The 18,654-nt window shown below is 39.9% G+C and overlaps 2 protein-coding genes across 2 annotated transcripts in view; one reads left to right on the forward strand and one right to left on the reverse strand.

Moving 5' to 3' along the window:
- Positions 1 to 14,300, reverse strand: part of LOC103510162 (glutathione hydrolase 1 proenzyme) — a 27,784-nt gene extending 13,484 nt beyond the window's left edge. Inside the window, exons 1-9 of the mRNA XM_008474807.3 lie at positions 14,080 to 14,300; positions 13,297 to 13,492; positions 11,969 to 12,166; positions 11,004 to 11,156; positions 10,261 to 10,278; positions 6,612 to 6,690; positions 5,183 to 5,336; positions 4,363 to 4,578; positions 3,902 to 3,934 (exon numbers count right to left, since the gene is read on the reverse strand). Coding sequence (XP_008473029.2) covers positions 3,902 to 3,934; positions 4,363 to 4,578; positions 5,183 to 5,336; positions 6,612 to 6,690; positions 10,261 to 10,278; positions 11,004 to 11,156; positions 11,969 to 12,166; positions 13,297 to 13,492; positions 14,080 to 14,218 — 1,186 coding nt within the window. The 5' untranslated portion in view covers positions 14,219 to 14,300. The remainder of the gene's footprint in view (positions 1 to 3,901; positions 3,935 to 4,362; positions 4,579 to 5,182; positions 5,337 to 6,611; positions 6,691 to 10,260; positions 10,279 to 11,003; positions 11,157 to 11,968; positions 12,167 to 13,296; positions 13,493 to 14,079) is intronic.
- A 583-nt stretch (positions 14,301 to 14,883) lies between these two features.
- On the forward strand, positions 14,884 to 15,923 carry LOC113465335 (glutathione hydrolase 1 proenzyme-like). Its single transcript, XM_026824282.1, has 2 exons — positions 14,884 to 15,136; positions 15,724 to 15,923. The coding sequence occupies exons 1-2, from the start codon at positions 14,884 to 14,886 to the stop codon at positions 15,921 to 15,923; spliced, it is 453 nt and encodes a 150-aa protein (XP_026680083.1).
- Positions 15,924 to 18,654: the final 2,731 nt, after the last annotated feature.

Consider the following 18,654-nt stretch of genomic DNA (forward strand, 5'->3'; position numbering starts at 1 on the left):
ATTCAAAATTTAGACATCAAATAACGCCGACTTTAAGTTTAAACTAATACAGTAACAACCTACCTAGATGTATTTATTTACCATACATAGGTAAATAGGTATGTAATTTCAATGAGAATCATAAAATTTAATGCACCCTAGTAATTAAAAAATTGACAAGTACCTACATAATATTGTATTTGGTAGTACAGAAACGGACTAAACTATTTGGTCATAGGGTAAGTGTACCATTTATTCGCCCACCTAAAAAACGTACCATTTATTGGCCCCCCTTTACCATACGCCACATAAGTCTGAACTGGACGAACTTTTTCAAGATCCAATTTCATCAAAAGAAAGGGCTTAAAGACTGCTATCGAACCAGTGCTATTCAAAAATTGTAGTAATAAAAACAAAAATTAGAAAAATAAATGTGGGCAGGTGGGCCAATAAATGGTACGTTTTTTAGGTGGGCGAATAAATGGTACACTTACCCTAGGTAGGTAATTATTATTAGGATTTAATTTGTTGTAATGAAGCGATTCATTCGGTTACCACCGTAGGTACTTATTACCACAGTATTTAGCTACAAATCAAAATGGTAAGTACCAAATTAAAATGGTAAGTACCAAGCACCAAGAAGATCTGTGAAATCAAATTAACTATGTATAATTTACATGTAGTAGGAAACCCACCTGTTTTATTTCAATTTGGTAAGTACCTACCTTTCTAGGAAATCGATAGGTAAGTAATAAGTACCTAATACTTAGTTATCTAAGTATAATCTGGCCTACTTAGTTATCTGTAATCTGAGGATGTTACCTTGGGTTTTAAAGAGCGTTAGTATATTTTCTAAAAACAAATCATCAATAGATCAGTTGCGCTTACTTGGGTGATGTTTCAAAGTCATAGAGCAGGAAAAATGAGGACCAACGGAATTTTTCTTTTTCCAAGCGTCTTTAAGCGATTGCTGGGGACAGAATACAGAAAGACCAGCGGCTGAGTATTAATCACCCCAGATTTGTGGTATGCTTTTCAATTTACTTACAATTTGTACGGATTTTTGTGGAGATAAGGTTCTCTGTGGGATATCAGTATGAATTCGTCATAACTATCCACACGGGTTTTGATAAAGAGTCGACGCACTTTACGAAACAGAGACATGGTTCATTTAACTAATTAAAAATAAAATAGTTATAGTAAAAAATAGCAGATAATAGTAATATAAAAATAGTTTAAAAATGAGTGTTACACAAAACCTATTTTCGTCGAACTAGGTAGGCATTAAACCACATAAAAAAAAAAACACTTTTTCTCTTAGAAATGGGTACTTATCTACCTATTAAACATAAATGTGTAGATATTACACCAAAAATATAGGTATTACACTACTTTCTTCCAAGAATCTAAAAGTATCCAAAAAGGGGAACTTTAAAAGTACTCTTTATCACAAGGTATGTCACATGTTTTAGACTTAGCACATTAACTAGACAAAAAGGTACCTAGCAATTGTTGTGAGGTAACTAGGCTGATCACAAGGTATGTTGTATCACAATATCACATGTATCAAATAAAAACACTAGTCAGTCCAATTAGTCCAAAATACGTATAAAATAAAAATAATAATATAAAATAAACAACCAATCAGTCCAAAATAAAATAAACAATGTGTAAATAAAATAAACAATAGTGTAGGTAATCTAATTGGGTCACATTCTTATGCAATCATCAAAATGTTCCAATATTTCAAATCAAAATCAAACTCAAGTTATAAAGAGTTATTTTAATTATTAAAACTTAAATAGTAATAAAAAAATCAATATTTCAAATCAAAATCAAACTTAAATAAATTAGTTTTTTTATTTTAATTATTCAAACGTAAATAATGCAAAAGTTTTAGGCTGTCTCTTTATTAAATAAGTACTTGGGGAGGTATTTAATTTTGAGAAATCCACTTGTGTCAGTAAGAACAAAATAAAAATAATCTAATAATTATAATAAAAAATACTTGTTTGTTAACTCGAAACTTAAATCTACTCAAGTACGAAGGTGTTGATTGGCCTTTGCAATCTCACACATGCAAAGGAAACGCGGTACAATTGCGTTCATAACGTAGGCAGGTAGGTACCTACCTATGTAGTATGAATTCGTCATAACTATCCACACGGGTTTTGATGAAGAGTCGACGCACTTTACGAAACAATGACATGGTTCATTTGACTAATTAAAAATAAAATAGTTATAGTAAAAAATAGCAGATAATAGTAATATAAAAATAGTTTAAAAATGAGTGTTACACAAAACCTAGGATTTTATCCGAGATATACCTCGGCTGGGATTGAACCCGCACACTCCTGTTTACTAGGCGAGCGTCTCGACCACTACTCTAGCGAGGTTGGAAATACCTGGTTTAGATGATGAAAGCCAGCCTAGTTAGCTTAGTTGGTAGTGCGTCTGCCTTGTAAGCGCTAGGCCGCGGGTTAGATTTTGGAGGCTAACGCGTCTACCTTGTAGGTCACGGGGTTGTATTCCCGCCCAGGGCGGATTTTATCCGAGATATACCTCGGCTGGGATTGAACCGATGTGCATTCGTAGAAGTTGGAAATACCTGGTTTAGATGATGAAAACTTACCACTTCATTTCAGCTGATGGTGAGGGAAACGGAACAGACTGGCTGCAGACAATAAGAAGATCAGACGATTGAAAGATGACCAATATTGGTGTGGTAGGAGTTGTCAACCGGGTTGGAAGGTCATACAGTTTTCACTCGAAAGCCGTCCGGATTTTCAAAGCGGGCTCCTCAGTCCAAAATGGACAAATTCGATCGTCTTACAGCCAAATTGGGACCTCTCGAGGCCTAGAGCGGACGAATTGGGGCCTTGTTTAAACGAAGTTATCAAATTTTGCAGCTGGTCAGTTTCAATGGGTATTTGAAACTGACAGCAAACTGTTACCGAATAGGTAGGTACCAGACAGTCAGTTTCAGGACAGTTGGATATTTTCTGGCTTTCTTCACGTCTTTTCCTTTTGGTTCACCAGTTGTTGCTTTTTGGTTTGTCTTTCTGGTCTGGATTAGTTTCTGAGATTCTGTTTCGGGTTGGTTGGTTCTTTGGGCGAGTTTTCTGGTCAGAGGTGCCAATGTCAAATCTGAAATCAAAAACAGAAAATAATCTGAATTAATGAAATATAAATTTGGTACAGACAAAGCGCGCTTTAAGGAAAAATTAATAAATTGATTACATAAATCAATGAACTTAGATAATAATTAGTTATGTACGGTAAATCGATTTAAAAAATACCGGTAAATCGTGAAGTTTGACGTCACGGCATACGCTCCCGTAGGCGATGACGTAATAACTCATGACTCCCGCTTCGTTTGTTTGTGCGCAAGCGTTTCTGCACAGTTTGACGTGAAATCTGACGTCACAACTCTTTGAACTTTTTCAAGTTATGTACTCCTGTGTACCTATCTACACGTTAATTTATTTTTACTTCAATGTTGCATTTTCAAGATAAACTTGAACAGTTACTCGTAATGCACGAGAGCACATTGATAACAAATGGCTATCATTTAACTAAAGGTAGAGGAAGGACGCCTTATTCGGTATACCCTTTTGTTTTTTGAGAAAAATTTAAAGGCTATAGACAATAAAAGCTCAATATTGTTCTGGAATGAAAGGTTATATACTTATTTATTGTTTATGAGAAAATTGGGCAAATCAAAGAAGGTACTGGTGCCGGACAAACCATTCGTGACGTTCCATACCTTCTATGATAGATCGAAGCACACCATATTCATATCCATACTTCATCGGGAACAGTTGATGATGTATTCTGGCTGCGTCTACTGATTCCTTCAGAGTATTATTAGACCATAGGTTCATCATAATAACTTGCGCAATACTGGTAGTGATCTTGGTACCTCCTGCTGCACCCACTGCTAGCTTAACATTACCTGAAAACGAGAGAAAATCAAATTAAATCATGAATCTTTGTGGTAAAGCAGGGGTTTTTCACAACTTTTGTGGGTATCATGCGCTTACAAAGGCAGGAGCGCTACCAACCAAGCTAACTCTAGGATGGCAGGATAAATAATAATAAAAAAAAAAGTTTAACACATAAAAGATCAGTGTTTCATGGCCGTTTTTATTTTGCAACAATTAAACAACTACCTTAGATCTTAGACTGATGTGGTCTGAGTTGTAGCATACCCATTCCGTAGTATGTCCCTCATCGGATGGACAAGAGAAGACTTCCCATTTAGTTGCTGGGTCAACACGAGAACACCAGAATGTAACCCGTTTAAATATTTTTACAATCGAAAAACGATTGCAATTTTTTGTGTCAATGGCGGGCATCGAACGGTGAACCACAAATGCTTACCATCTTGATCAGTAATAATAGAGGGACACATAGAGCTGAGAGGTCGTTTGCCTGGTTGTATGAAGTTAGCGGGGGAGGGGGGTATGTGGAAATAGTTGGTGATGTTGGGAGAGCTGAAATCGTCCATCTGGTCGTTGACTAGAATACCGGTACTCGGGGATACGAACCGGGACCCGAACACCAGATTGACAGTCGAGGTCGCTACCACGGCATCTCCTGGAGGGAAGACAATCAGTGAAAATTAAAAGTCTAAACTAAAAGAGTCTAAATCATAAATGTCCAGAGGTAAAAAAAACAAGGATTTTTGGATTCTTGTTAGTTTGGAGAGTAGCATGTTAACCAACTAGGTTGATCAATGTGATTTCTCAATATTTAGCCTTAAGATACCATGTTGGTAACATGGTATATGGTATGTTGGTAACATGGTATAACTTGATTGATCTCAGGTACCATAAGCTTTGTACAAAACAATACAACTAGGTTGGTTTTCTCCTGTCCTGTCTTCCTTCTCTCGTCACTTTCGGGACGAAAAGACCTTAGCAGTTACAGTTCCCTCTGTCAAACCTCTTGAAAAAAGCTTGGCGGGTAGAACGTCTGCTTTGTAAGCGCTAGGTCACGGGTTCGATTCCCGCTCGGCGCGAACTTTATCCTAAATAAATGAAGTTCGTTCTCGGAACGCGGCTCCTGTCTTCCTTCCCTCTTCAATTTCGGGACGAAAAGACGTTAGCCATTACAATTCCCTCCATTATTTTATCCTGCTATCCTCAACTGGCTAAAGTTATTACAACTCTCTAAAAAAAGGAAATCATTTCGTACTAACCAGCTTCGGAGTAGACCACAATATTGGCAGTACCATGATCTTCACTGGGCACAAACTTGGCGTTGTAATGTTCGATATCTTGCCACGTTCTATTGTCAGATATCTGAGAGCGTATCTCTTGAATGAAGTCCTGCGATTGCAACTGCTGTACAACCTAGGGGAAAACGACACATAGGTAGAAAAGAGTAAAGTTTTAGCTTTAAATCTTTCTTTTCTTTTCGCTTTCAGGATGATAAGACCTTGGGCAGTTACAGGTCCCTCTGTCAAATCTTTTGGGGGGAAAAAAAATGTAGGCCTAGCTACCTCATTGATATTGGCTGGCTAAGAGGCGAAGACTAAAAAAGCCATTCAGAGTAAGCTTGGAAGGTAGCACGTCTGCCTTGTGAGCGCTAGGTAGCGGGTTTGATTCCCGCCCGTGGCGGATTTCATCCTGAACGGATAATGTTCGTTCTCGGAACGGCTGACTTTCTCCTATCCTGTCTTCCTTCTCTCTTTGATTTACGATAAGATCTTAGCCGTTACAGTTCCCTCCAACAAACCTTTTAAAGAAAGTCCATTTGTCCATTGTCAAATTTTGTAAAAATCGGAAAAACCTCTTGGGAGTATAGTGGAAAAGAGTAGACAAACATTAAAAGAATATTTTCGGGTTGAAATTTAGATTTTAATTCGTTCAAGGACCACTTTTTACTTTCCTTATCCTATAGGAAGGAAAGTAATAATAATAATAATAATAGTGCTTATTTATACTGCTCGCATAGGACTGAAAAGTCCCTTTACTCCAGCAGTAGGCTACTACTATTATTGTGGTCAAATTCTCAAATTATATGAGGATAAAATTCCATACCTCGGCTGGGATTGAACCCACGCCCTCCTGTTTAACAAGCGAGCGTCTTGACCACTACACCACCGAGGTAGGTTGAACATACTCATATTAGGTACCTATGTTTAAATTCTCATTAAATTAGTACCATTATTACACGTATTACCTTTCGAGAAATAGGTGAAGTAGATAGTTATATGTACCACCTACATTTTGGTGGAGATGCCAAAATTACCGCTCAAATTTTCTCTTCACCCCTTTACACCAAAACTGGTCTAAACATTTTGTCTGCTCATAATTAGGTATCTTCTCGGAAGTAGGTATGAAGTGAAAGGTAAACCCAAATCTGAAATGTTTCTTCATTTGGGATTGCATTGTGAGGTATGGAATCCTCCCTTGTACCTAAATACCCCTTAGGTACCCTGTCCTAATATTATGTAGCGTACTTGGAAATTCCCTGTGGAACTCATAAGCGGTTTCCTTAACAACAATATTCCCTATTGCTACATATTCCCTATTATGTTACATTAGGTGCCACTACACCACGAAAGTAATGTAATCGGGTCATTTTTTTGACACCAGGGTAATCGAACCCGGACCCTGACCTACCTGGTTGATAGAACTGGAGTAAGAGTTGTGAGCTTCGGGATGCGTGTCTCCTAGATATCCACGATAAGCATAGGCGTATTTCATTCCTGATTTATTTGTATTTATTAAGGTGAGAACCAACTTTATCTGTATGAAGTCAGCCGTCCCGAGAACGAACATCATCCGTTCAGGATAAAATCCGCCCTGGGCGGAAATCGAACCCGCGGCCTAGCGCTTACAAGGCAGATGCGCTACCAACCAAGCTAACTAGGCTGGCCGCAATTTCTTTACTCAAACATATCTTTTATTAGTTTTTTTTTGAAAAGCAAGGGTTTTTTTTTTATAAATTGTAAATACATTTTATTATATTGTACCAAATACTTAAAAACCTTGTTTAGACTGCGGGAGTAAAGGGACTTTTCAGTCTCATTCTGGCAGTATAAACAGGGTCTGTTCTATTCTATTCTGTTCTGTTCTATTCTATTCTACTCTATTTCACCTCTTAGGTTCAAGCGTTACGTATCATCCTATCCAGTCTCCAAGCTAAATCGCACGAACGGCAGTGGACCCGAAATCAAACCTCGGGCGATCTGGACGATTCTCGCCTCATAGAGGGAATAACAGGGGAGCGAGCGATTTATAAGAAGCGATCCGACCAGGAACCGGAGATCGGATCACCTCAGATCAAACGGAAGCGACTCCGCCTGGTGGTGGATGTGTCGGGAAGTATGTACAGGTAGGTACTGATACTTAACAGTCAGCTCCCATGGCGTAGTGGTCACTGCACTCGCCTTGCACGCGGGAGACCCGGGTTCGATTCCCGGCGGGGTCAAGTTGGCGTAGTGGTCACTGCACTCGCCTTGCACGCGGGAGACCCGGGTTCGATTCCCGGCGGGGTCAAGAAATTTGTATCTACAAAGGATTGATTCCGTGACTGGCTGTTGTGGGGCCCACTCAGTCTCGTGAGGAAAATGAGTAGCTATGACATATAAATGCGCATTGGATTTTAGGATTATTGAGATATTGGGAAAAATCCTACAATGCTGCAGTGAGCATCAAAGTTGTGATATAATAACACAAAGAAACTGCATTTAAAGCTGACGAACACCAGAAAGTACCTGACCCGTTGAAATAATCCGGTTAAAGCATATAAACCCTGATCGGGGTCCCATTGTACCAGGAAAAGAACACTTTAAGAAAACTGCTCCTGATTGTCCAGATGGCCAACCATCCCGTTACCAATCACGCGAAACGTTGCTTACCATAGTTATTGTTTTTGTTGTTGTTTTTTTTTTTTTTTTTTTTTTTAAGGGGTTTTGTACCTAACCCTTAGGTTTTGCTTCATTCATCACCCTTTTCTAATCGCTTGATACAAAATTAACTTAGGAATAATACTAAAATGGCTCACTGACAGCAGAACTGCCAAAGCTTTTCCTTAGCAGAGCACGGAGTATAAACTCACTTTGTGGCCTCGGGGGTCAAAGAAACATCTTATAGATATAATAATACTTAATAATGTTAATTAAAGTAAACATGGACAGCAAGAAACAGAAAACCATCCATAATGGGAATCGCCTTATGGTTTTTTTTCTGCTTAATGCTGTCCAAATAAGATATACATACATAAGTTCATACCTCAACATTAAATGTCAAAGTATAAATAAATAATGTACAAAAAATACAAATAATAATCCCTAAAGGAGATTTAGTTAAAAATGTTTGGTCCAGTGGTAATACCTTCGCTTACGAATCAGAAGGTCTCGGCTTCGATAAAGAAGCTTGATATCTTCTAGGTTTAGGGTCAAATCTTGTAGTGTTGACTTTCGAGTCAAATTTGCCGTGTTGGCTTGAAATATGGCACATTTCTGTAAAGTTGACGCACCAGAGACACTAGTGATGCACGTAAGACGAAACGTGAAATTTCTCGTCTTGTTGTGCATCGCTAAGAAATGCCCCCTAAAATGGGGAAGGTTCCACTTAGAGCACCTAACACAGGAGGGACGTTGCCTATATGAGGAACGACTCCGTTTTAGTACCCATTGCAGGAGGAAAGCCACATACACTGAGAAAAATAACACAAAGTTAACCCGTACATGTGCGGGTTCACTAGTGTGCATTACGCCTAAGGTAAGAAGAATTCCATTATTGGGCTATTACCCCCGATTTAGGGTGTTGGAAATGTTGCATTGCTGTACATACATATTATTAACAAGTTTCCATTTATATTTGATTGACAAAAAACTCATAACATACATTTTTCATATAAATGGTATACCCATCCGTATAAGGAAGGCGAAGAAAAAAAAGAGATAAACTCAAAGCAGATTTAAACCCAAATTGTGGTCCCAGGACATTGCACATCGAAAGTAGACCGCCAATTAAAATTACATCACAGCATACTTTTGTTTATTTTCTAAGAACTTGAACATCTAAGAACAAGTACAATATGGGGGCGCACAAAGTGAAAGGGGAATAATACAAAAGGGAAGATTTAGAAAAGAGTAATGGAAGGATCTAAAAATCAACTCATCTGATATCTTAAATCTACACCAAGTTTAGAGTTTAACTCCGATTAACAATAAGTTTAAAGTTTAAACTCCGATTAACACCAAGTTTAAAGTTTAAACTCCGATTAACACCAAGTTTAAAGTTTAAACTCCGATTAACACCAAGTTTAAAGTTTAAACTCCGATTAACACCAAGTTTAAAGTTTAAACTCCGATTAACACCAAGTTTAAAGTTTAAACTCCGATTAACACCAAGTTTAAAGTTTAAACTCCGATTAACACCAAGTTTAAAGTTTAAACTCCGATTAACACCAAGTTTAAAGTTTAAACTCCGATTAACACCAAGTTTAAAGTTTAAACTCCGATTAACACCAAGTTTAAAGTTTAAACTCCGATTAACACCAAGTTTAAAGTTTAAACTCCGATTAACACCAAGTTTAAAGTTTAAACTCCGATTAACACTAAGTTTAAACTCCAATTGTCCTTGGCCCGTCACACATTAGAAGCGTAGTCATCACGTGATTTTTAGTAGTACGTAGTCGCCTGAAAACCCAAACCTATGAAAACGATAGAGACTCTATCATTCCCATAGGTTCGGTTTTTCAGGCGACTACGCTTCCAATATACCTAACCAATCAACTCATCTGATATCTTAAATCTACACCAAGTTTAGAGTTTAACTCCGATTAACACTAAGTTTAAAGTTTCGATTAACACTAAGTTCAAAGTTTAAACTCCGATTAACATCAAGTTTAAAGTTTAAACTCCGATTAACACTAAGTTCAAAGTTTAAACTCCGATTAACACCAAGTTTAGAGTTTAACTCCGATTAACACTAAGTTTAAAGTTTAAACTCCGATTAACACTAAGTTTAAAGTTTAAACTCCGATTAACACTAAGTTTAAACTCCAATTGTCCTTGCTTCATAAGGCCCGTCACACATTAGAAGCGTAGTCATCACGTGATTTTTAGTAGTACGTAGTCGCCTGAAAACCCAAACCTATGAAAACGATAGAGTAAAGTTTAAACTCCGATTAACACCAAGTTTAGAGTTTAACTCCGATTAACAATAAGTTTAAAGTTTAAACTCCGATTAACACCAAGTTTAAAGTTTAAACTCCGATTAACACCAAGTTTAAAGTTTAAACTCCGATTAACAGTATTTCATTACTTCTGTGAATCTGGAAAGGAGAGAGCAAATTTACATTAGCTTTGACCACTTAGCCCACCTCTGTGGCCAAGTGGTCAAGAGCACTGACTCTCAACCCGGAGGTGCTGGGTTCGAATCCCCGCTAGGACACAAATTTTCTAATCGAACTTTTCCGTCCTTGGACAGGCATGGATGTAAAAGAATGTGCCTTGAAGTAATGCGAAAGCGGTTCCAAGGTAAAAAAAAAAGGTCGCTTAGCAGGGGTCTAGATCTAGACTCTATACATTTCTGAATCCCAGATTCGCAAAATCGGGTTGACGAATTCTCGCGAGTTATATGTACTACACACACACTAGCGTTGTGGGTCCGTAAGTCGACGAGTCCTTTTGGAACTAAGAAACAATCCTTCAGTCATAGTCACCAGTGACCCATATTCTGTCCGAAGTATGGCCCTAAAAAATATATGGACTACCTACCTCTGATGCCAGAGTAGTTCCGAGGGGGCTGGGATGAGGTATTGCAGGATTTCCAACATAAAGGACAGCAGTATACCACTACCAGGCAGGGGTGATGTCCACAGAGTGTGATTGCCCTTCAGTTTGGCTACTATGGGCTCTTCAATCTCGACACTGAAATGTAAATCTTAAACTCTGACGTCACGGCATACGCTCCCGTACGCGATGACGTCACAGTAAACGACTCCTCCCGCTTCGTTAGTGTAAAATTCTAATACTGTAGGTTCTAATTCTACCTTACCTCTGATGCCAGAGTAGTTCCGAGGGGGCTGGGATGAGATACTGCAGGATTTCCAACATAAAGGACAGCAGGATACCACTACCAGGCAGGGGTGATGTCCACAGAGTGTGATTGCCCTTCAGTTTGGCTACTATGGGCTCTTCAATCTCGACACTGAAATATACCTAACCCTTAGGTTTTGCTCCATTCATCACCCTTTTCTAATCGCTTGATACAAAATTAACTTAGGAATAATACTAAAATGGCTCACTGACAGCAGAACTGCCAAAGCTACACTGAAATACAGAATGAACGAAGGATTAAATCAAGTCAAAGAAGAATAAAAATTGACTCGAGAATATTTAGGGGACGAAAATATATGAATTTGAGACAAAAAATATCGAAATTTTACCCTCAATAAGTTAGCGCACAGATGGCACGTTCAATGCACCAGTTCTCAATGGATCACAGAAGATAACCAACATTGCGCGTGGTTGGTACCCGGATGGGTGACCTTCCAGCCTAGTTAGCTCGGAGGGTAGCGCGTCTACCTTGTAAGGACTCGGTTACGATTCCCTCCCGGGGCGGATTTTATCCTGAACGGATAAGGTTCGTTCTCGGAACGACTAACTTTCTCTTAGCCTATCATCCTCTCTTCGATTTCAGGACGATAATACCCTGACAGTTATAGTTATCTCTATCAAACCTCTTAAAAAAGTGTTTAAGGTCCCTCTTGAATATTAAACTTTACCAGGATATGTTAAATCATACTCACTTGTAATTGTTCATATCATTCTCAGTAATAATAACACTCTAACCACGCTCTGCTACCAAAAAGAGAAGAAAAAAAAAGACCTTTTCTGCCCCGGTTATTGGTGTCTTTCTAATTATTATGTGAGTTCTCGGTTATTGGTGTCTTTCTAATTATTATGTGAGTTCTCTTAACTTTAAACTTATAGGACAAATGTTTCCGACATTTTACTTACTTGTAATTGTTCATATCTGCTTCGGTAATAATCCCCCCGGCCTCCTGAATATCCTTGACAAAGGCCTTGGTCAGACTGCCATTGTGTAAGGCGTCGCCTCCCTCCTCGGCTATAATGGAGAATGTCTTAGCCAGGGCCGGCCACACGTAGGTATCGTTCTCTACCTTGGTCAGGTTCTTTTCATTGATGAACAGGGCCCTGGAAAAGGTAAAGAGGGAGTTAGTTAGCATTACTAAGTTGTTGTTGTTGTTTTAGCGGCTTTAGCTTTTGCCGAATGGTGATGGCAGAATACAGAAAAGATCTTTTTGTATCAGCCAGAAACACATTAATGCGTTGCCTGCGATGGAGCTTTGCTCGGGACATTTGATGTGACGTCATCGCCTACGGGAGCGTATGCCGTGACGTCAAAGTTCACGATTTACCGGTATTTTTTAAATCGATTTATCTCGGGATCTAGAAGTTGTAGAAGAAAAAGAAAAATTCCGTCAAACATCACCCAAGTAAGCGCAACTGATCTATTGTAACGAAAGCAAGATAATAATAAAATAGTCAATAACCGTGATTTTGGAACATCCACTAATATTTCTATAGAGAAAATAAACAAAGTGCCATATGGTGGTTTCAATTACAAATCAGTGAAAGGACTTTTTTTTCAATAAGAAGGAAAGTGGAGATGGATTTTCATGTGTCTTTTAAATGCCAGAGAAAGAACAATGTTAATTTTAGGACCTGAACTATTGTCTTTTCCCCAGAAAAACGACTTATTTTAAATCTAACTAAGTAAGGAAAAACTAAATAAGTCACGTTCAAGTCAAGATAGGAATGCTTAATATTAACATTTAAGTACACTTAAAAATTGCCCTTTTACAGTGAAAAGGATAAAAATCCTCAAGATACAATTACTCGTACATCGGGTACGTAGAAACTAGAAAGTATTGGAATTAGAACCCTTGCGAAAACCTTTGGTGTGTTTAATTATCAACGTCCAGTTTTAGAAAAGCTAGGGACAATGTTATAAAACACGAAATTTTTATGGAATTCCTAAATCATTTTATTATTGATCATTTTTCTGAAGGTTCGCCAAAATCCTTTGATATTGGCTTTTTTATGGGATGTCGATCAACTTCGATCGGTTGTGAGTAGAATACACCGCCTTTTTGAAAAACTTAAAAAGCCTTTTTTTTTCAAAATCTTGACACCACTTTCGTATTACTTCAAGGCGCATTCTTTTACACCCATGCCTCCTATCCTATAAATAAAGGAAAAGTTTATTGAAAAAGAGCTGGATCTTCTCTGGATGACCAACGTGTGTTTCTATCTATACTTACGTCAGTTGGGGACTACGTCTAATATGGTCCTCATACAGTCTGATATTCTTAGCCAGATGATGATTAATATTAACGCCATTCAGGGCCAGAGCTATGGGCTCTTCAAACAGGTCTCTCCAGGGCACCCCACCGCCAAATCTATGATATACGGTCCAATAGCCTAACACTTCGGCCGGGATGGCTGCTGCCAGCGCCCCTGGTGGATAAGAAACGAAAAATGTTAAATTGTCGGCAACGCACTTCAAGGAATATTCTTTTAAACCCATGGCATCATATCATTAATCTTTAATCTTTTTATACTCGTAATTCCGCCACTGGTCGCTACTCGATTAAAGTAGCTACTCCCTTGTCCTCAAAGGCTGAGTGCACCTCGACCTCCCAGCACAAAAAACTTCGACCCCACCATACAAGAACGGAAAAGTTTAGTTCGAAAATTTTCGCCCTGTCCGGGATTCGAACCCAGCACCTCCAGGTTAATCACTCGGGCACAGAGGAGTGTTTCTTAGGCCGGTCACTCACAATCAGGTAGACCTGATCAGGTATACCTGTCGTCAGGTCTACCTGATAGTGAGTGGCCAAAGATAGTTGAAAACTGAGAACTGATCAGGCGTTGCTGATAGAACCGCCACACACTCATCAGATCTGTCAGGTGTCAATTGGAACTGATCAAATTTTCATCAGGTATCAGTTCTCCATAAATGCGCCTGACAGATATATTATTGCTGTCACACAATATCAGTTATACCTGATCAGGTCTACCTGATAATGAGTGGCTGGCCTTACCTGTCTGCGCCGCTTTATAATTCCCATGGAACATCCCCAGCGTCGCCGCGGCCGGCGCTTTCTCGCGCGCGTTGATCGCGTACGCCTTGCCCGTCGTTTTGTTGTACAGGGTCATGAGGAAGCCGCCCCCCAGGCCCATACTCTGCGGACACGACAGACCGTCGCATAGCAACGCTGTGATGGCGGCGTCGACAGCATTGCCGCCTTTCCGCAAGATATTCCTGCAAGTCGAGAGACCAACATTCAGTTTCATGCTGACGCGATGTACCAAAATGAACTAAAATAGCTGAAGATGGTCCGCCGACCAAAAATCAAATGCGTTTTGAATTCTCCCGGTGGCACATTTGGACCGCTGCGTCGGACCAAATTTCATACTGCACACTAGTCTGGTGGACCAAATTTTGATCCGGTGCAGTGCGGTCCGTCCGTCCGTCTAATGTGTAGTCCCTTAGGCCAGCCACTCGCTGTTAGGTAGACCTGACAGGTACACCTGATCAGGTAAATGTCCAGAGGTAAAAAGATGAGCACACACACTATAAAGTAGACCTGACGGGCGGACCTGATCAGGTGTACCTGTCAGGTCTACCTAACAGCGAGTGGCTGGCCTAAGGGACTACACATTAGACGGACGGACGGACCGCACTGCACCGGATCAAAATTTGGTCCACCAGACTAGTGTGCAGTATGAAATTTGGTCCGACGCAGCGGTCCAAATGTGCCACCGGGAGAATTCAAAACGCATTTGATTTTTGGTCGGCGGACCATCTTCAGCTATTTTAGTTCATTTTGGTACATCGCGTCAGCATGAAACTGAATGTTGGTCTCTCGACTTGCAGGAATATCTTGCGGAAAGGCGGCAATGCTGTCGACGCCGCCATCACAGCGTTGCTATGCGACGGTCTGTCGTGTCCGCAGAGTATGGGCCTGGGGGGCGGCTTCCTCATGACCCTGTACAACAAAACGACGGGCAAGGCGTACGCGATCAACGCGCGCGAGAAAGCGCCGGCCGCGGCGACGCTGGGGATGTTCCATGGGAATTATAAAGCGGCGCAGACAGGTAAGGCCAGCCACTCATTATCAGGTAGACCTGATCAGGTATAACTGATATTGTGTGACAGCAATAATATATCTGTCAGGCGCATTTATGGAGAACTGATACCTGATGAAAATTTGATCAGTTCCAATTGACACCTGACAGATCTGATGAGTGTGTGGCGGTTCTATCAGCAACGCCTGATCAGTTCTCAGTTTTCAACTATCTTTGGCCACTCACTATCAGGTAGACCTGACGACAGGTATACCTGATCAGGTCTACCTGATTGTGAGTGACCGGCCTAAGAAACACTCCTCTGTGCCCGAGTGATTAACCTGGAGGTGCTGGGTTCGAATCCCGGACAGGGCGAAAATTTTCGAACTAAACTTTTCCGTTCTTGTATGGTGGGGTCGAAGTTTTTTGTGCTGGGAGGTCGAGGTGCACTCAGCCTTTGAGGACAAGGGAGTAGCTACTTTAATCGAGTAGCGACCAGTGGCGGAATTACGAGTATAAAAAGATTAAAGATTAATGATATGATGCCATGGGTTTAAAAGAATATTCCTTGAAGTGCGTTGCCGACAATTTAACATTTTTCGTTTCTTATCCACCAGGGGCGCTGGCAGCAGCCATCCCGGCCGAAGTGTTAGGCTATTGGACCGTATATCATAGATTTGGCGGTGGGGTGCCCTGGAGAGACCTGTTTGAAGAGCCCATAGCTCTGGCCCTGAATGGCGTTAATATTAATCATCATCTGGCTAAGAATATCAGACTGTATGAGGACCATATTAGACGTAGTCCCCAACTGACGTAAGTATAGATAGAAACACACGTTGGTCATCCAGAGAAGATCCAGCTCAATAGATCAGTTGCGCTTACTTGGGTGATGTTTCAAAGTCATAACTTTTACAATATCTCTAACCGTTTAGTCGGTATAGCTGACAACCGCCAAAAAGCGGTCAAAATACCGCCAACCGCAGCACCTATTTTAACCAAACGTTTTGTGTTGCATCCTTGTCACATTTGACAGCTACATACCAAATTTCAAGTCTCTAGCTCATACCGTTCTCGAGATATTTTGTTTACAGACAGACAGACACACAAAGTTTCATGTATTTCAACTCAAAACAAAATGTTTACATGTCACAAACACAAAATAGAAATAGAAAATTTAAAATGAAAATTACAGACAGACACACACACAGGCCAATGGCTGAAACTTTGGATTTAGGCTCTAGGGACCTCAAAACGTGTTTTGACGCTAAAAACTGACCATCGAAATTTTGACCCGATTACATTACTTTCCTTCCTATAGGATAAGGAAAGTAAAAAGGCGGACAGGTTATTCAATAAATGAAAGAAGATTCAATTTTGAAAGCGGAATATCATGTTACCTACCTAGCATATGCCTACACAGCCAGCAGCGATAGCATGTTCATTCCAACAGATCACCGAAGTTAAGCAACGTTGTGCGTGGTTGGTATCCGGATGGGTGACTATCTGGACAATCGCGGGCTGCTGGCTATTTCCCGGTCCCACTCAGGGTGGGTGAAGTTAATGTGAGGAGGCTGGTAACTTTTCGCCGAATGGAGGGTAGAACCCCGACATTAAAAACTCAGCAGTCGTACCACTAAAAATAGAATAACGTTAACCGGGGGGGGGTTAACGTTATTCCCCCCAAAATTCCCATCCATTTATCATTTCGTTAGCTACCATGATCAATCAGCGCCATTTTACACCGAATTCATCGAATAAAAAAACCCTACAAACAATACATTAACGTTATTCCGGGGGGTTAACGTTATTCCCCCCAAAATTCCAATCCATTTATCATTTCGTTAGCTACCATGATCAATCAGCGCCATTTTACACCGAATTCATCGAATAAAAAACCCTACAAACAATACAACACACGGTAAAACAACACAGCAAACTTCAGTTAAAATTTTTCGACAGAAAATATATGAAACAAACGATTAAAGTGGACAACAAATTTACAGATCCATTCTAAATTCTCTATTTTATTTCAGCCATACACATATTTTTATTGGATTGTGGGCTATTCGTGAAGGACGTGATTGACCTGACAGTAAACAATACAACACACGGTAAAACAACACAACAAACTTCAGTTAAAATTTTTCGACAGAAAATGAAACAAACGTAATAAATATTAAATAAATAAAACGATTAAAGTGGACAACAAATTTACAGATCCATTCTGAATTCTCAATTTTATTTCAGCCATACACATATTTTTATTGGATTGTGGGCTATTCGTGAAGGACGTGATTGACCTGACAGTCACCCATCCGGATACTAGCCACGCGCAACGCTGATTAACTTCAGTGATTATATGCTCAACTTATGAGTCATCCTGTAGTAGGTATTCTAGAAAGGATTGTTAACGTAATATTCCTATCTAGGGCTTAATAAAATCTTTATCAATCATACTATAACACACGGTACAAATGTTAGGGTCAATCCCCGAATTCGCTAACGAAAAAAACGCTCCCTTCGCGGAGTAAACAATGCAAACTGCTCAATCCCCGGAATTCGGCAATTGAGCAACTGTAAATAGCTCAGTCCGCGGATTTATGAAAAAGCTCAATCGCCGAAATCGGCCATTGAGCATGATGAGAAAGAAGAATAAACTGCTCACTCCGCGGAGTGGAAGTAAGAAATGCCAGACCACGGATTGTGCCAATTCGAGGATTGAGCCTAACATAAATACAAAATACTATGTACGTGTTGTAGTAACATATGTAGAGCTTGATTAAGTATGCTATACACAGGTCGTAGGTGCAATGATACGGCTCTATTATTTACTCCAGCAATTCTCAGGCGGGGGTACGCAAAAGACTCTCCGGGGGTACCTACTCGAGAAAAAATTGTGTAATGGCGGACAAAAGCAAATATTGAATTTTGACGGCTCATCAGTCCAATACAGTCCAAAAAAGTACTGAATTTTGACCTCAAGGTACTGAAGTACTGAATTTTTTTCAAAAGGTACTGAGTGTGTTTCAACCTAGGTATGGGTACTCGGTACTCATTATGATGGTGGCGGGGTACGTGAGATTAAATCCGGGTGCCCAAGGGGTACGCGGCCGAACAAAGGTTGGGAATCGCTGATCGACTCTAAGCTCTGTTTCCTTCTAGAAACTCTATGGAAGATAAAAAAAGACAAAAGGAAGTTGGCAAATTATGTCTTTGCCTCTTTTGTCTTTTGCAAATTAGGTATTAGATTAAATTAGAATCAATTGAGTGAGTGTGAGTATATAAACTCACCTTACTTAGTAAGTGGGTGCTTTTTTTTCAACAGGGTAAGTCGGTTTTTCTTCTTAAGCCGTGTACACACATAGCTGACGCCGACGATCGACGAGGTGAAGGGGCGTCGACTATGTGTGGTCACAGCTTTACATTATTATTGTTGTTGTTGTTGGTGGTGTTTTTTTTTTTTTTTTTTTTTAAAAAAAAAAAAAAAAAAGATGAGTGTTCCACCGCCGTTTTTATTTCGTAGCAATTGAACAACTGCTACATTAGAC

Source organism: Diaphorina citri, unplaced genomic scaffold (assembly GCF_000475195.1).
Source record: "Diaphorina citri unplaced genomic scaffold, Diaci psyllid genome assembly version 1.1 scaffold567, whole genome shotgun sequence".
Taxonomy (NCBI): domain Eukaryota; kingdom Metazoa; phylum Arthropoda; class Insecta; order Hemiptera; family Psyllidae; genus Diaphorina; species Diaphorina citri.